The sequence below is a fragment of the Talpa europaea genome (assembly GCF_964194135.1).
Source record: "Talpa europaea genome assembly, chromosome: 15".
In the NCBI taxonomy this organism is placed as follows: Eukaryota; Metazoa; Chordata; class Mammalia; order Eulipotyphla; family Talpidae; genus Talpa; species Talpa europaea.
The window spans coordinates 27,941,437-27,956,690 of NC_140083.1; the positions used below are offsets into that span (position 1 = coordinate 27,941,437).

The window sequence follows — 15,254 nt, forward strand, 5'->3', positions numbered from 1 at the left end:
AGTGTGATTTTCTTTTTTAAAATGATTGTGTATAAACATTTCAGATCATATTGTGTAAATTTAAGGTTTACAGCATACTGATTTGGTACATTTAGATACTATAATATGATTACTACCTCAACTTGCTCTGAAAAGTATAGTTTTTAACTCTAAGATACATAAGATAACATGCAATTTTCACATACCTCCCCCTCAATAATTCACTTGTAACTGGGTCTGAGGTAGTCCCTGAAATCTTTAATTTTGCATGTAACCTGGGTGTTTGTGATGTAGGTGCAATATCAGATTGTGACAAATACTGCCTGAAGGGATGGTCTGCCTCTGCTGATTTATGGTTCCTGTATTCTATCTAGTGGCTGGGTGAGTTGTTCTTTTCTGGGTGTCTTCAAATACTTAAAACTGGCTGGATTTCCCAAATTATATTTCAAAGAGATTAGAAAAGTAAATGGAGAAAAGACAAATCCATAAGCAATTTAAAAAACTACCTAGTGAAAGGACATCAGGTTGTGTGGGTGTGTATGTGGGTGGGGGCATCTTACTGGCCCATGTCTCAGTGTCTCAATCTACATGCTAGAAGTCTATCATCTTGGGACAAAGATCCTTCTGTTACCACTGTAAGTCCCCTTTCTTCCTCCCCCATCATCTCCCTCAAGTAGTTGCCTCCATTTGTGAATTACATTGACTTGTCTTTTTTTTAAAGATTTATTTATTTATGCATACAAGAACTGGGATAAAGGCCAGAGGTGTGGGGAGGGGGTGAGAGGATTCACCAGAGACAGAGTAGGGAACAGAACAGGCAGACTGAAGAAATACACTGCTGAGGGGAGCAGCGGGTGAGTCAGGAGAGGTCTGCTGCGCCATGTGGGTAGCTTCCTGGCTGGGGATCAAACTTGTGCTGCAGTGGGTGCGGATAGCTTCATAGGTTGAGTCTTAACCCCTTGTGCCACCAGGGAGGCCCTGCATTGCCTTGTCTTTTAGAGACTTGGATGCTTTGGAAGACCTCTCCCTTGCCATGCCCTTGGCTTTCCATGCTATAAATTTCATTGTGCTAAGAAAGGACTAAGGATGGCCAGAATGGGACTAAGGAGGGTGCTTGGTTTGGCAGTGAAATGGAGAACTCTCAGGGAGAACATATGAACTATTCTTTTTCTAAGAATGAATGATTATCAGCCCTCAGGAAATCATGCTGATCTCAACTCATAGCCACCTCTCTAGCTCCTTGATGGGGAGACTGCTGGAATCGATGCATACGATTTCAGTTCTTTCGTGGACTTTCCCAACACTGCCCCTTCTGCCATGTTTGACATGCCTGTGTTCTCACCAGAGTATAGGTGAATGCAACTGTTACAAAGGCTGCAAACTTGTGCCTTTGCTGCTTTGCCATGGTTCCTGGAAGTATAAACATGTACACAAATTTCTAAAAGGCTCAGTGCTAGATTTAGGGTAATAAGGAAATGATTAGCCTGATTTCATTCTGTTTCATACTAGACCAGGCAACAAGGGAAACTGAACACCATATCATGTGTGAGAAAAGAAAGTCAGTTTATGATTCTGAGAAAAAAGAAATGGAGGGCCAGGGACCTTTTGGGCGTTTTGTAGGGATTTATACCTGTCGCAGTTTCCCAGTCTTTAAGAATGCCTCCATTACTAACAATCCTTGAGCCTCCATTTCTAGCCTTGCTGACCCCAAGGGCCTCATCTTTGTGTTTCTGGTTCAGATATGGTATACATTTTTAGTAAGTTTGAGCTGGGGAATCCTTGTTCTTCCATCTTGAAGGTGGTGGGTATGGGAAAGACTGAATGAGCAAATGGAAAGTATTCTGCATTGGGAATCAGCGGACCTGGGCTTCATTCAGCTATACCACCTAGAAACAGGTGACTCCGAATGTCAGCAATGACAGTGCAGTTGCCAGTATTGAACCCCTCCTATGTGTCATGTGTAGAACAACATGAATGTCTCTCAGCTTCAATTTTCTGAAAATACTATCTCCAGAAACTTCTTTCTGGGTCCTCAGGGACCACATGAGAAATGAAATTAGAAAAGGATTTCTAAAGTAGGAGGTAGTCACTGCATATGTGATAGTGTGACTTCACAGAAAGACTTTTCAAATTTAAATTGAAAAATCAAATTTCTATATAATAACTTAAAATGTTTATAATCACTTTCACTTCAGAAATTTGGCCTGCCTTCTTTCAAACATCTATACTCTTAAGTTAGAAAACTTTCAGAATTTAATTTATGATATAAACCTTAAATTGAATTTATACCCTTGACATTCCTCATTAAAGTTGTAGTAAGAAGTTTCAAATTTCTGGGATGAATCTTCCTCTCCTCCCAAATTGAGGAAAGTCATTTTGACATAAATAGGGATAAGGAGAAGGCATGACTTGGGAATCTGCCCAGGTATAAATGAATATAAAAATTATATAATGCTGCAGGAACACATGATACATAAAATCACTATGTCGGGAATCCTAACTCTTCTAACACCTTCATAGACCTCTTTGCTACAGGCTAAAGTTGTGTGTTCATCCCTCTCCCTCAATGTGACAATATTTGGAGGTGGGAGTTTGGGGAAGAGATTAGGTTATGAGGTGGGGTCCTCCTGTAAAAGAGGCCCTGGAGAGTCTTACCCTTTCTCTTTGGGAAGACACAGTGGAAATGCGACCATCTATGAACCAGGAGGTGGATTTTCATGACACTGAAGCTGCCAGTGACATGATGTTGGACACTGGGCCTCCAGAGCTGTGAAATCAATTTTTTTGTTTTATGCCATCCAGTCTCTGGTATTCGATTACAGCAGCCGCATGAACTGAAATGCTATTCACATTCCTGCCCAATTTTTGCCAAGAGAAAATGTTATGCTTTTAAGGGATATTTACTCTAAACATGCAGATGTATAAAAGACAGTGAAGATACAGAGATGATTACTAAGGAGGTTTTTCTCCAATGCTGTTCATCTCCTGCACAACCTGATCCTGAAGAAGTCTTGCAGCCCACAAGATTCAAAATTTCACTATGAATAGCTAAATTCTGAAACTCTTGCTGTTGCTTACAAATGCTTGAGAGCTGGAATATTAAGCATGTAAGTATGAGGCTCTGTCATAGAGATGTGATTGATCCAATAAAGTCTACATGGTAAAATAGGAGAGGCTGGGACTTTCATGGTTTCCTTTATGGATATATAATAAAGGCAAAATCTTTCTGTACTGCATTTTTAATTCATATAGCATGAAAGAAACTGACCCTCTTGGACAGTAGTAAGAAAAATTTAAAAACATTTCCACTTAAAATTCTTTAATATTTTTGGTGGATTAATTCTATCCCTTGTTCAAAATGTGATTTTACTGATAACACTTTGGTGAATTGATCAGCCAATCCCATCAATTAGCTGAATTATTTTTACCATTGAGTCAAGTAATTAATTGGTTAAATTCTCCACTGTTTTTTTTTTGTTTCATATTTAGTCCAAGATTTGATAAAGTTACTAATAGAAATAATTATAATATTTAGTTAGCACTTAAGTATGATGCAAGATCCTTTGTTCCTCACAATCACCTTATAAACAAGAACTTACTGTTCCCACTTTATAGAAAATGCAACTGAGGTTTAAAAAACAACTCATTTAATATCAAACTGCAGTAGTGACAAGTGGGATTGAAAGCCAGGCAAAACAGCCCAATTTGGTTCCAATTAACTAGCCATTTCCAGCAAATGCAGTTTGGCATTTGAATTACCTGGAATGATCTCATTATATAATTTTGATCTCCTCAGACATAGGTCAACTCACTTTTAGACAGACCATCCAAGTACTTAAAGTTATTTTGATGGTAAGTAGGTTAAACATATTTGAAATGCAAGACTTGTTTTTTTCAGACCATAGCTCTTTTGTAAATAATTCATTATTCATTCAGCAGTGCTCACAGGTACCTGTCAGCAAGGGCATTATGGGAGATATGAATACAGAGCACAGTCTAGTGAGGGAGAAGCCTAATGTTTGAAGAATGTAAACAAACTGCTATTGACATTTAAAAAAACAAAAGCCTTGTTCTATGGGGGTGGATCAAAAAAGACTTCCAGGAGTCCCCCACCTAAAGTGCTCTCTCACAGACACCCCTAAGTCTCACTTCCTTATGAGTTACAGGTTGCTGCCAAAATGTTACCTATACAAGAAGCTTTCTTTGACCATCCCATTTAAAACTATTCCCCAAATTTCTTTATCCCACTTCCTTGACTTTCTTTGTAGCACATACCACTTTATCCCACTTGCTTGACTTAGCACATAACCACTTTATCCCACTTGCTTGACTTTCTTTGTAGCACATACCACCTCTTGGAATTCTGTACGTGTGTGTGTGTGTGTGTGTATATATATAAATTACAGATTTATTTATTTATGCAAGCACCGGGTACAGTCAGAAGTGCGGGAGGGTGAGAGAATTCACCAGAGCCAGAGTGGGAAACAGAACAGGCAGACTGACGAAATACACTGCTGAGGGGAGCAGTGGGCGGCAGGAGGGGTCTGTGCACCATGTGGGACCCTCGCTGGCAGCCGGGGATCGAACTGGCACTGCAGAGGCTGGGGGCAGCTTAGCAGCCCATGGCTCAACCGCTGCACCACCAGGGGAGGCCCTCTGTATATTTTTTATTATTTTGCCGACTTCCTATCCACACCTCCACATTAAAAATGTAACCTTCACATGGGTAGGGTCTTTTTGGTGTTTGTCCACTAATGTAAGCTTAGTTTCAGAACAATATCTAACACAGGAATGAAGAATGGGTAGGATTTAGCTAAGCACTATTGGAAGAAAGAGAATTCCAGGTGAAGGAAGTGATGTCAGCAAGGAATGGAGGCAGCAAATTGCATAGCCTGTTTGGAGAACAGTATGATGGTCAATAGGCTTAAAATGTAGAAATATGGTGGGACATAGTCTGAAAGTCTATGTAGAACTGAGTGATTATGACTTAAGGCAGCAGGGAGCTCTTAAGATTAGAAGTCTTTAAGGATATTTAACTTATTTATCCTTATTGGATGTTTAATAAATTCATTTCAGGTAATTCAAAGGTGGGGGGGAAGTGGACCCAAGTTTATGTGGGTTCTGAAGTTAACATAATTTTAAATTCTGTCAAAACAGGCTGTTTTAATTAGCTATTTCTAGAAATTGTAGTTTGACTTTAGATAACAATATAAAAAATATAAAATCATGAATGCTAAATTATATATGACCTCTGGCCTTGCCTTTTTGATCTCACAATGCAGAGTTACAACAGTGGGTGGTAGGCATCATCCTGTGAGAGATGACTGTCATTAACCTGCCTTTGCATGGTTATACCTGTACAAGTCACAAAAATATATCTGCTTGACTCCGCTTCCCTTAGCTAAATCTCAAAAATGCCTGATTCTCTTTTGATGTCATTGAACAAGAAGATGGATGATGGAGAAGTCAATGTCAAGAGACACAAAATGTACTTAAAAAACAAGGTTGAAATATATAGCGTTTTTTATTTAAACATTTTATATACAGAAGAACTAGGGTGCAGGCCAGAAATGTGTGTGGTTGGGGGGTGAGGGAATTCACCAGAGACAGAGTGGGGAGCAGAACAGACAGATCTAGTGAGATACATTGCTGAGGGGAGCAGCAGACGAGACAGGAGAGGTCTGCTGAGTCATATGTGGGTCCGCTCCCTGCCCGGGGATTGAACTCAGGCTGCATCGGTGATAGTGTGATAACGCTAGACTTAACCACTACGCCACGAGGGAGGCCCCAGTTGAAATATCTGTTATGACCATAGGAACTCACTTCTATATCCTACGGATAAGACAGTACAAATGAGGGATCTTGAAGATTTAGTGGCTTCATGATAAACTCTGTTGAATGGTATAAAATGAATTGGGAGGGAGACTAGGGAACACCTCACTAGGAGGGGAGAAGATGGTCCGTGTGGGGGATTGCAGTGGAGCATGTGAGGGGATACACAGCAACAGTCAATAGTTTTGGGCTATTGAACCAAAGGAGAGGGACAGGTCAAAGTTGTCTGAAGCCATACCTCAGGATACTAAGTAGCGACTGGCAGTGAAATGCTCTTTTTTTTTTTTTTTAAAAGATTTATTTATTTATACAAGCACTGGGTACAGTCAGAAGACCAGGAGGGTGAGAGAATTCACCAGAGCCAGAGCGGGGAGCAGAGCAGGCAGAAGGACCGAAGTCCACTGCTGAGGGGAGCAGCGGGCGGCAGGAGAGGTCTGCACGCCATGTGGGACCCTCGCCCAAGGGCCGGGGATCGAACCGCCGCTGCAGAGGCTGTGGGCAGCTTCGCAACCCAGCGCTCAACCGCTGCGCCACCGGGGAGGCCCTGAAATGCTCTTACAATTAAAAATTTCTCTGCATTTGAAAAATGTGTTGGTACATTAAATACTCCTTTTTAAGGTTTAAATTTAAATTGCGTTTATTATCAGTACTGAAGCTCAAGTTATCACATCTGTGGCCAGTGGAACCCTCTTGAGGGTAGTTCCTAAGCCTTTTAATATGACACAAGTAACTACCTTCCTTTCTGGTGTGATGACATGTTCTTGCCTTTTATACTTTGGTGCCACATCTGGAATCTACCATTTCTCTAATGAACTCCAGTTTCCCTTAGTGGGAAATTTTATTTTGAAGTCATGTGCACTTACACACACACACACTCACACGCACACATATATATATTCTGCATTTTAGGTACATTAAATACATTTTAGAGGAAATTGCTTATTGCTTTAAATTTTCTCTGTTATGTTATTAAGCAATGAAAGCAGTAAGTTATTAAATGGGGTCTTGGTGATATGAAAGAGTTACTGCAGCTTTTGCAGGTAACTTATTTGTAAAGAGAAATAAACTTAGGCACCAGGAGAATTGGATTGACAAATCTGTAATTCAGTAAATGGGAACTCAGCTTTAGCATTTTTTAGCTGTTAGGCTTTAGAATATAAAATTGCCTTTCTGCATTAGGGTGACCTTTTGAAGTTAAGGTATTTTTGTTAGAGGAAGTACTGAATAACCAGTAATGTTGGTTGTAATTCCACAGCTACAATGAAAACTCTAGTCTATTCATGATGACATTGTGGCATAACAAGAAAATTTTTCATACTTTAATGATTTACTGGGAAATTAAAAATATAATTGATTTAATCACACAGAAAATAAAAATATGTTCATGTACGGAAGTGACAAGTCCTTGAGTTGACTTTGCTTTTGAACAAATACACCAGCTCACTTTTTAAAAAAAAATTAAGTATGGTTTTATAGAGTTTTGAATCCAAAAAGTCTCCCTCATCCGCCATATAAGCTGTAGAAAATAAATACATTCCTAGGGGGATTCACCCTCAGATTTTGATTCACATGTATTGGAAATGCTGAATCTTTAATAAAACTGCTGTTAAAAACTAGGCTAGGCTGTGAGATACTTAACAAAGAAGTCTCAGATAATGCACTATTTTTCATGTCACCGGTAAATTTCTACCAATAAAACCAAACCAAAAAATCCTGAACTTTCACCGCAATAGAACTGAAAATTGATACTTTGGCTATGAAGCGGGAAAGTCGATCTCATCTTGTGCGCCAGTTCCAATGAACTGAGTGTGGCTTCCTGGGGCACTATATGGGGATGAATGTGAGACTGCTTCCAGGCTCCATAGGATAGAGAACCGCGATCAATTAAGGAGTGGGGAGTCACAGCTTGTGTGCTATGCTTTTGCTCTCCATGATGAAGCAGCATTAAAAAAAGCCAATAAACATCACAGACTTACCAGATAAGCCACCCACATCCATCTTCTTCAGGTTCTTTGCCTCCAGGATGACAACAGTCAGTTTGCCAGCAGTAGGTACATAGCGAAGGGAGAAGCAGATATCACCCAGTTTCTCTTGCTGAGAACCAATGAGAGAGTATAAGTAATTCCTCAAATACAGGTGAATCTAGTTTGTAAATACACACAGTAAATTCCTCCAGGGGAGGGTTATGACAATTAGAACTCGAAAGTCTTGGGGTGATTGGCATTTACCCTAATTTCATTCCCTAAAATATCAAAAGTGGTTATAACCCATTTCAGATTTTAAGTAGTCAGTCTGTACTTCAACAGTCTTAAAAATATAGCCATCATTCAGCAGGAAATCAGACCAAGATGACTTTTTGAATAGCACTGTAGAACTTGGCAAAATTTCATAACTTAATTAGATTTGAAAAGAGCTTAATACTTTTCCAGTGGAATCAACCTACCTAAATTACTGTCTTCTCACATTTCAAATGGGATTATGACTCACACTTCAGATTCTGGAGTAAGAGACTTGCATTTTTGTCCCATTAAATTTTATTAATAAGAAATCCTGAATTCCTAATAGTAAATGGCAACAGCATATGTATATTTTGCTTTTACTCATTTCAAGCGAAGTCTAGCTTTGTTTATCCTTATACTAAAGTTTGTAAAAAACTAAGTAGTGCATTGGAAAGTTGAAATACTTGGTAACACAAAACAAAGCATCTTATAGGCCCTCATGTTATTTTCCTGGTGCCATATTTTAGGCCCAGTGGATGTTCCCCAGACCTGTATTTGGGCATTTCTGAACAACTGCTTCAGAGTTCAAAATGATGATGATGGTGTATATAGACTTCCATTTTTTTTGTTCAGAAAGAACTCCTATGGTTTCTTCTACCTTAAATGTCTTACTTCGTAGGATGATTAACTAAGAACCAGGCTATTGTTCAACAAGAATTTTTGCATTCATACTTAGGAGGAGAGGGGAGTTTAGAAAAAACTTAGGGAAATTTTATTCTAATTCAATACTGTTCTTGCCCTCATTCCTCATCTTTTTTTTTACATTTCAGACTTAACTAACATTGGTTTATACCATTATATAAATTTCAGATGTACAGGCTTATAAATCAACGTTTGTATGTATAACATGTTTGTCACTAAAAGTCTAGTTTCCATCCATCACCATAAAATTGCCCCCTTTTACCCAACTTAACACTCCCCACCTTCACTGTTGGTAATGATTATTTTCTTCTAAGATCTGAGATTTTTGTTGTTGTTCATTCATTAGTTTTGTTTACCTACCTTACATGAGTGAAATCATGATGCTTGTCTGTGATTTATTTCACTTACTTAATTCTCTCTAGATCCATCCATGTTACAAATGCTAGAGTTTCATCATCTTTCAAAAAAAGTATCTGAGCAGTATTGCATGGTGTATACATATCACTTCATCTTTGTTTACTCATCTGTCAATGGGCGTGGGGGGGCACTTGGGTTCTTAGCAGCTCTAGGTTATTGTCAATAATGCTGTGATGAACATGGTCATGCATATTGCTCTTCAAATTAGTGTTTTTCTGCTCTTCAGATACACACCAAGAAATGGAATAACTGGATTGTGCAGTATTTCTATTCATAACTTTTTGAGGCATCTGCATAGTATTTGTTGTACTCTTAGATGCTGGAGACTCTAGACTGCTTTCTGATACAGGGAATTAGGTACCTGGCAATCAGGGTTTATTTATTATTCATATCACTCTCCCCTCCCTAAAGTGAAATGTGATTTTCAAGAAGGCAATGGTTGAGTCAGACTTTTGCAAAGAGACTTTTAACAAAGGACTGTGGTACAGAGGCCATATCATAAAGTCTGCTCATGTTATGTTCCTGTTGAGACCATATTTGGCTTTGCTCACATTTTTATTCCTTTATTATTATTTTATTGTTGAGGTAACATTGGCTTACAGCATGTATACAATTTAGGGGTATAGATTCACAGCTCTTCAGATGTACGTTGCAATGCCACACCCACCGCCAAAGCATCAATAATCTTTCAGATTGGGACGTCCATTAGACCCCCCTCCTCTTTACTCTGTGCTCCCATCTTTCCCTTCAGGTAGCCTCATTTCTGCAGTAAGATTTCTAGGGTTTGTTTCGGTTTAGTTTTTTCTATTTGTCTCTTTATTTTCCACATATAAATGAAATCATACAATATTTGTCTTTTTCCTTCTGACTTATTTTGCTTAGTATGATTCCCCTCCAGTTCCATCCATGTTGTTGAAAAAGGCAACTCCCCAGTTATATATATATATATATATATATATATAAAATGAAACTTTACCTATAACTTTACATATATGCTAAATCATTGAGTCTCCTGTGTAGTAATGACTGCCTACATGTGATATAACAGTTTAAAGAAATATAATTCTGGTTAGGGGTGGGTATTCATTTATATCCATCTTTAAAAAAGGGAAAATGTATATACCTGCCTAACTGTTCTCATTTGTCTGAAGGTGAAAAATGAGTGTGTGTGCATGCGAGGGGTGGGGGTAACTCATTATACTTTCCACTTTGGTAATACTTTTATTAGAGATGTCATCACATATATTTAGAGTCAATTCTTTCATTCCCTCAGTCCTCATAGCATCTTACCCATACATCTCTCATGTTACACTAAGAACTTTTTTTGGGGTCTTACTGTAAACACTTTCTCCCACATGACTGTAAATTCTTTGAGGACAGGATTCTTGCCTGAACTAACAACTTCCCACATGTTTTTCGAAAGTAAATATTGATGGGCATTTTAGACAATACTTTTTTTTTTTAAGTTACCTAGGTCATCTTTCCCTTCCATTAGTGTAGATAATAGAGAGTTACCTGTAAAGTGCTAAATTCACCTGAAGTGCCTACTCACCCCTAGGAATTAATTTTCACATTAGAAGAATCTGGTGGAATAAATTACTCTTCATAGTCTGAAAATACACAGAAATTAGTACAAAGAAATTGTACTAATCACAGAAATTAGTACAAAGTATATGGATAATTTCGTCTGAACCTTATGAGACAAGAGAAATGTAAATGAACAAAATTGATGTTCAAAAATTCTCATTAAGAGAAGGGTTTCCCCCCCCCCCACAAGATTCTGCCTGTTCACCACAATAGCCTCTCCAGGGAACTCATTCTGTTGGAGAATTGGGTTACTGTAACCATTCTAATTAGGCCTTTTAGACATGACCACTCTTTCTTAAATGACACGTCTCTTCATAGCCTATCATCCAATTCCCCAATTAATTTATGGGCATCTCAATTGTTTAAAGCACAGAAATGTCACAACTTATCTGTCTTCAAGTATTTTTTTATTCTTCAATCTCAGCAAATACAGGGCATCTTTAAGATTTTACAAATTAGCCTCAGAATAGAGCAGCTGTAGAGTTTGAAAAAACATGTCACAAGTGAGAAAAATATGCATATTTGCCTATAATTTTAAAGCTACATTATGGGGGGAATGAGTGAAAGAAAAAAAAAATCAGATTGGATATATGGAGAGGATGAAATACAGAGAAGTGGTTATTTTAGCAGCCTTTTCGAAACTGCATTTAATTCATTAATGTGGGAACTTTAAAAATATTTCATTGCATGACTGGTAGGTCAAATTAAAAGTGTTTATTATTAATCAGTTGAAGGTACTTTTTAATGTACTTTGTACTTCTGAATTTACAAGCTATTTGCAACTAGTCACTGGTTATTCTGGGATTTGTGTTTAGATGGCATCAAGCAGCTAAAGAAGCTAATTACCAGGAAAAGTCCAGCAAAGAATCTAGTTTAGACACAATTTTATTGTATTAGCTAAATTCTCTGAGGTGTATGCTTTGTATAATTTTTTAAAAATTAACTTCTATAATTTTAGAAAACAAAAACTTTGAGAACTGGGTTTGTTTAGGTTTTCCCTATGAGAATATCAGGTCTATGGGAGAAGAGACTTGTTTTGTTCATGGCAGTGTTTCCAACATTAGAATAGTGACTGGTTTTCACAAGAGTTTCACATATTCTTGTTGAATGAATCAGTGCTCATTCCCAGTACAGTCAGATTGTTCTCCATAGTATCTTCTGTTGCCACAAGTCAGATTCTCCAGGGAAGTAAATTCAGAGATTTGTAGATTTGCAAACAGGAAGTTTATTAGGGCTTTGTCCTCTAGATAAACACCTGTGTGTGTGTGTGTGTGTGTTTGTGTGTGGGTGTGTGTTGCAGGTGTTGCAGGGTGGGGGACAGTGAGGCAGAGTTTTCAGGAAGCAGGATTATGCAGGCAGAGAAGTTGGACTGTGATGCAGTCACACCAGATGCCAAAGAAGACCCTCTGGGAGCTCTGGAGCTGCATAGCTCTTAAGAGATTCTGGATTTTGAAAAAGGGATGAGATGTTATGCTCCTAAACCTACCAGTCATTTGTGTGGGCTGTCCCCTACATTTTGGACTAGAAGTAACTTTAGCTGAGGGTGATGCTGAGTTGGAGGAACTCAGTAATGAACTGTAAGCCATCAACATTCTTTGCAGCCAGTGGAATAAATGCATTGATCATGAGTATAGTGCAAGATTTGAGGGTTCACCAGAGCAAACCACTACATCCCTATGAGCTACATGCTTTTCCATCACCAAATTTTTGCTAAGTCAGGAACTTTATCTGCAGTCTTTAGATCTTTCTACATAATCAAGTTACCTCTATCATTAAACTATAGTCCAAGTTCCCTATCTTTAATAAGGCACCTCCTTACTATTCTAGCCCACAAGTATTTCTGCTAGCAATTGCTTAGATTCAGGATGGCACCTACAGATTATTTTTTCCTATTTGTTTCATATATATGAGTTCCCTTCATCCTAAACTCTGAAGGGGGGGAATTGTATTTTATACTACTTTCCTATGCTCTAGGCACATAAAAAAAAAAAAAACTTGCCAATGAATTGTTCTTGATTGTATTAAAATGAAAACCTCACTAGCTTTGCTTTGTAAACAGCAGTGTGGACACTAGTACTCTATTAACATTGTCTCCAGTTTAATAAATGAGTCAACAATGAATTTATTTGGAGTTCCTTCTTTGTGTCTGTGAACCTAGTCATGAAACCAGAAAACATTTTTGGAAATGTAGTTTTTATAAGATAATTTCAAGACCCTGTAGAGTTGCAATGGACAGAATAGTGCTTTTGCTGGTATGATTATCGCATGAAGGGGCCTTATTACTATTAGGAATTTCAGCTTTATGTATAATTTATTTTAGTCAGTTGCCTTGATCACTAGGTGGAAATTGCCAGTTAGTGTTAGAAAGTTCCAACTGTGCGATTCGGAGAAATTAACCTGCTCTTTGAGAATATGGAGCTGACAATCAGAAACCACCTTTGTTCTGAACAGCTTGATAATTCCGTTATGTTTTTTTGCAGCTACTGAATAGAGTAGACGCAAATTAATGATTTAATAGACAGCTACAGCAATGCCTTTTTGAAAAGCACTATAGACATTAGAACAGAGGTCATCTCCAATGGATAAATTAAAAGCTTGACTTAAAATGAATATTTATTTGATGACTTCTGTAGCACCATCCATCATTTGACGTGTATGAAAGAGGGGTTCACTCTAGTGACCTTTGCAAGTGGGGCTAAGTTCACATGTTTGTTGGAAATGCTGTACTTTTGAATGAGTTTGAAAAAGGTGCCCGAATTGACTTAATGCTGTGACATTTTAAAAGGACATAGTCTATTCATGTTAATTGTAAAAATATTTTTCTGTTTGTTAAATTGTCAATAGATTCTCTGAGTAGAGGATTTTTCTCTGAGGCTGGGAGTCTATTTAGAGGTGAAAAACATATGGCAGTCCAGTAATCTCTCAAAAATTGAGACCATTTGCAATGTTCTCCATTTATATGAACACTAACGTGTTCTTCACTTGTAAGAAGAGCAATGTCAGGTTCTTAATTTTAAAGAAAACTTGGTGACTTTTATTATATTTTTTGGTTGGTAGTATGTTTGAAATTCATTTTGTTCCTATAACTACTCTCATACCCCCGAAGTATTTGCCAAATCGGTATTTACATCTAATGGTCCAGATGGTCACAGTGTGAAATGTTGCTGTGAATTCACTCAGGCTACAAATACTGAATCTGGCCTGCTGTACTAATGTGCACTAAATTGTTCAGGTGAATGAGACAGTATGTTATGTCTTTGAATAATTATAACACTACATAAACTGTTAACTTTGTGTTCATTGAATTACTTATTCATTTCTGATTAATAATGGAGTTCTAATATAGACTCGTCTAGATTTCATGGATACCTAGGTTCATAAGATGAATTTAAGAAGCTCAGAATGGGGCTTTTCTGGTGGTGCAGGGGGTTGAGACACAACCTATGAAGCTGTCCTCAGCCTCTGCAGCACGGGTTCGACCCCCTGGCCAACCAGGGAGCAGCACACATGGCACAGGAGACCTCTCCTGACTTGCCCACTGCTCCACTCAGCAGTGTATTTCAGTCAATCTGCCTGTTCAGTTCCCTGCTCTGTCTCTGGTGAATCCTCTCACCCCCCACACCTCTGCCTGTACTCCAGCTCTTGTATGCATAAATAAATAAATCTTTAAAAAAAAAGAAGTTCATAATGGAATGACTTCACCAAAATGGTAATAAAGAAGGTTACTTGCTTCACTCCTAAGAGGCATAGCTGACAATTGACAGGGACGATGCAACACTGAAAGACCTGTGGGACACACTCGGTCCAGTGGATACTGCACTAGAGGGGACATGGACCAAATTTATATTTCATGGGACACAAAGTGGGTGGAGAAAAATGTCTAGAGACTGTGGTCCAGGACAGAGGACAGAGATGGCAGGACTGCTGACATAGCCATGAACTCTGGGGAGGGGAGAACAAAAATATGGAGACACACACCCTTGATCCAGGTAAAGCCTCTATGGCTGAGCAGGGGTCCAGGAGGATGGCAGAGAATTTGCTTTCTCTAGACTTCATTTTTCTTCTCTTACCTCTTAGGACTGGTACTGAACTTATGAAATGCACTGAGCAGACAGAGCAGAGTCTCAGGTATGGGTCTCCAGAAAGGAGGGCTCTCAGTGGTGTTAAACACAAATAAGCACATTCCCAACATCAGCTGGACTTCTCCAAGCCCCTCCCCTACCTCACTGCTACCATAATGGCAAATGTAGACATCAATACTTATGGAAGACACCAGAGACCAAAATTATCAAGTCAACTCTAAGCCACAGTGCCAGCTGCTGGAAAGGTAAAAGTAGTTCAACTCTCCTAGTTGATCCAGATATACATATATAAAAAAGTGGGCAAAAAATAAAACAACCTGCCAAAAAAAAAAACATGGTTGTAGTCCAACAAAATGGTTGCAGGGTGAAGGCACTGGGCTCTCACCCTCCACATATCTACAACCAAATTACCCTAAACAAAGACAATAACCCCAAA

At 38.5% G+C, this 15,254-nt stretch overlaps 1 protein-coding gene across 2 annotated transcripts in view; it reads right to left on the bottom strand.

Annotated features, from left to right (window-relative positions):
- Positions 1 to 15,254, bottom strand: part of SYT1 (synaptotagmin 1) — a gene marked incomplete at its 3' end in the record, with an annotated part of 196,820 nt that overhangs the window by 79,922 nt on the left and 101,644 nt on the right. For both annotated transcript variants that reach the window (XM_084256461.1, XM_084256462.1), the window contains exon 6: positions 7,788 to 7,905. In XM_084256461.1, coding sequence (XP_084112587.1) covers positions 7,788 to 7,905 — 118 coding nt within the window. The remainder of the gene's footprint in view (positions 1 to 7,787; positions 7,906 to 15,254) is intronic.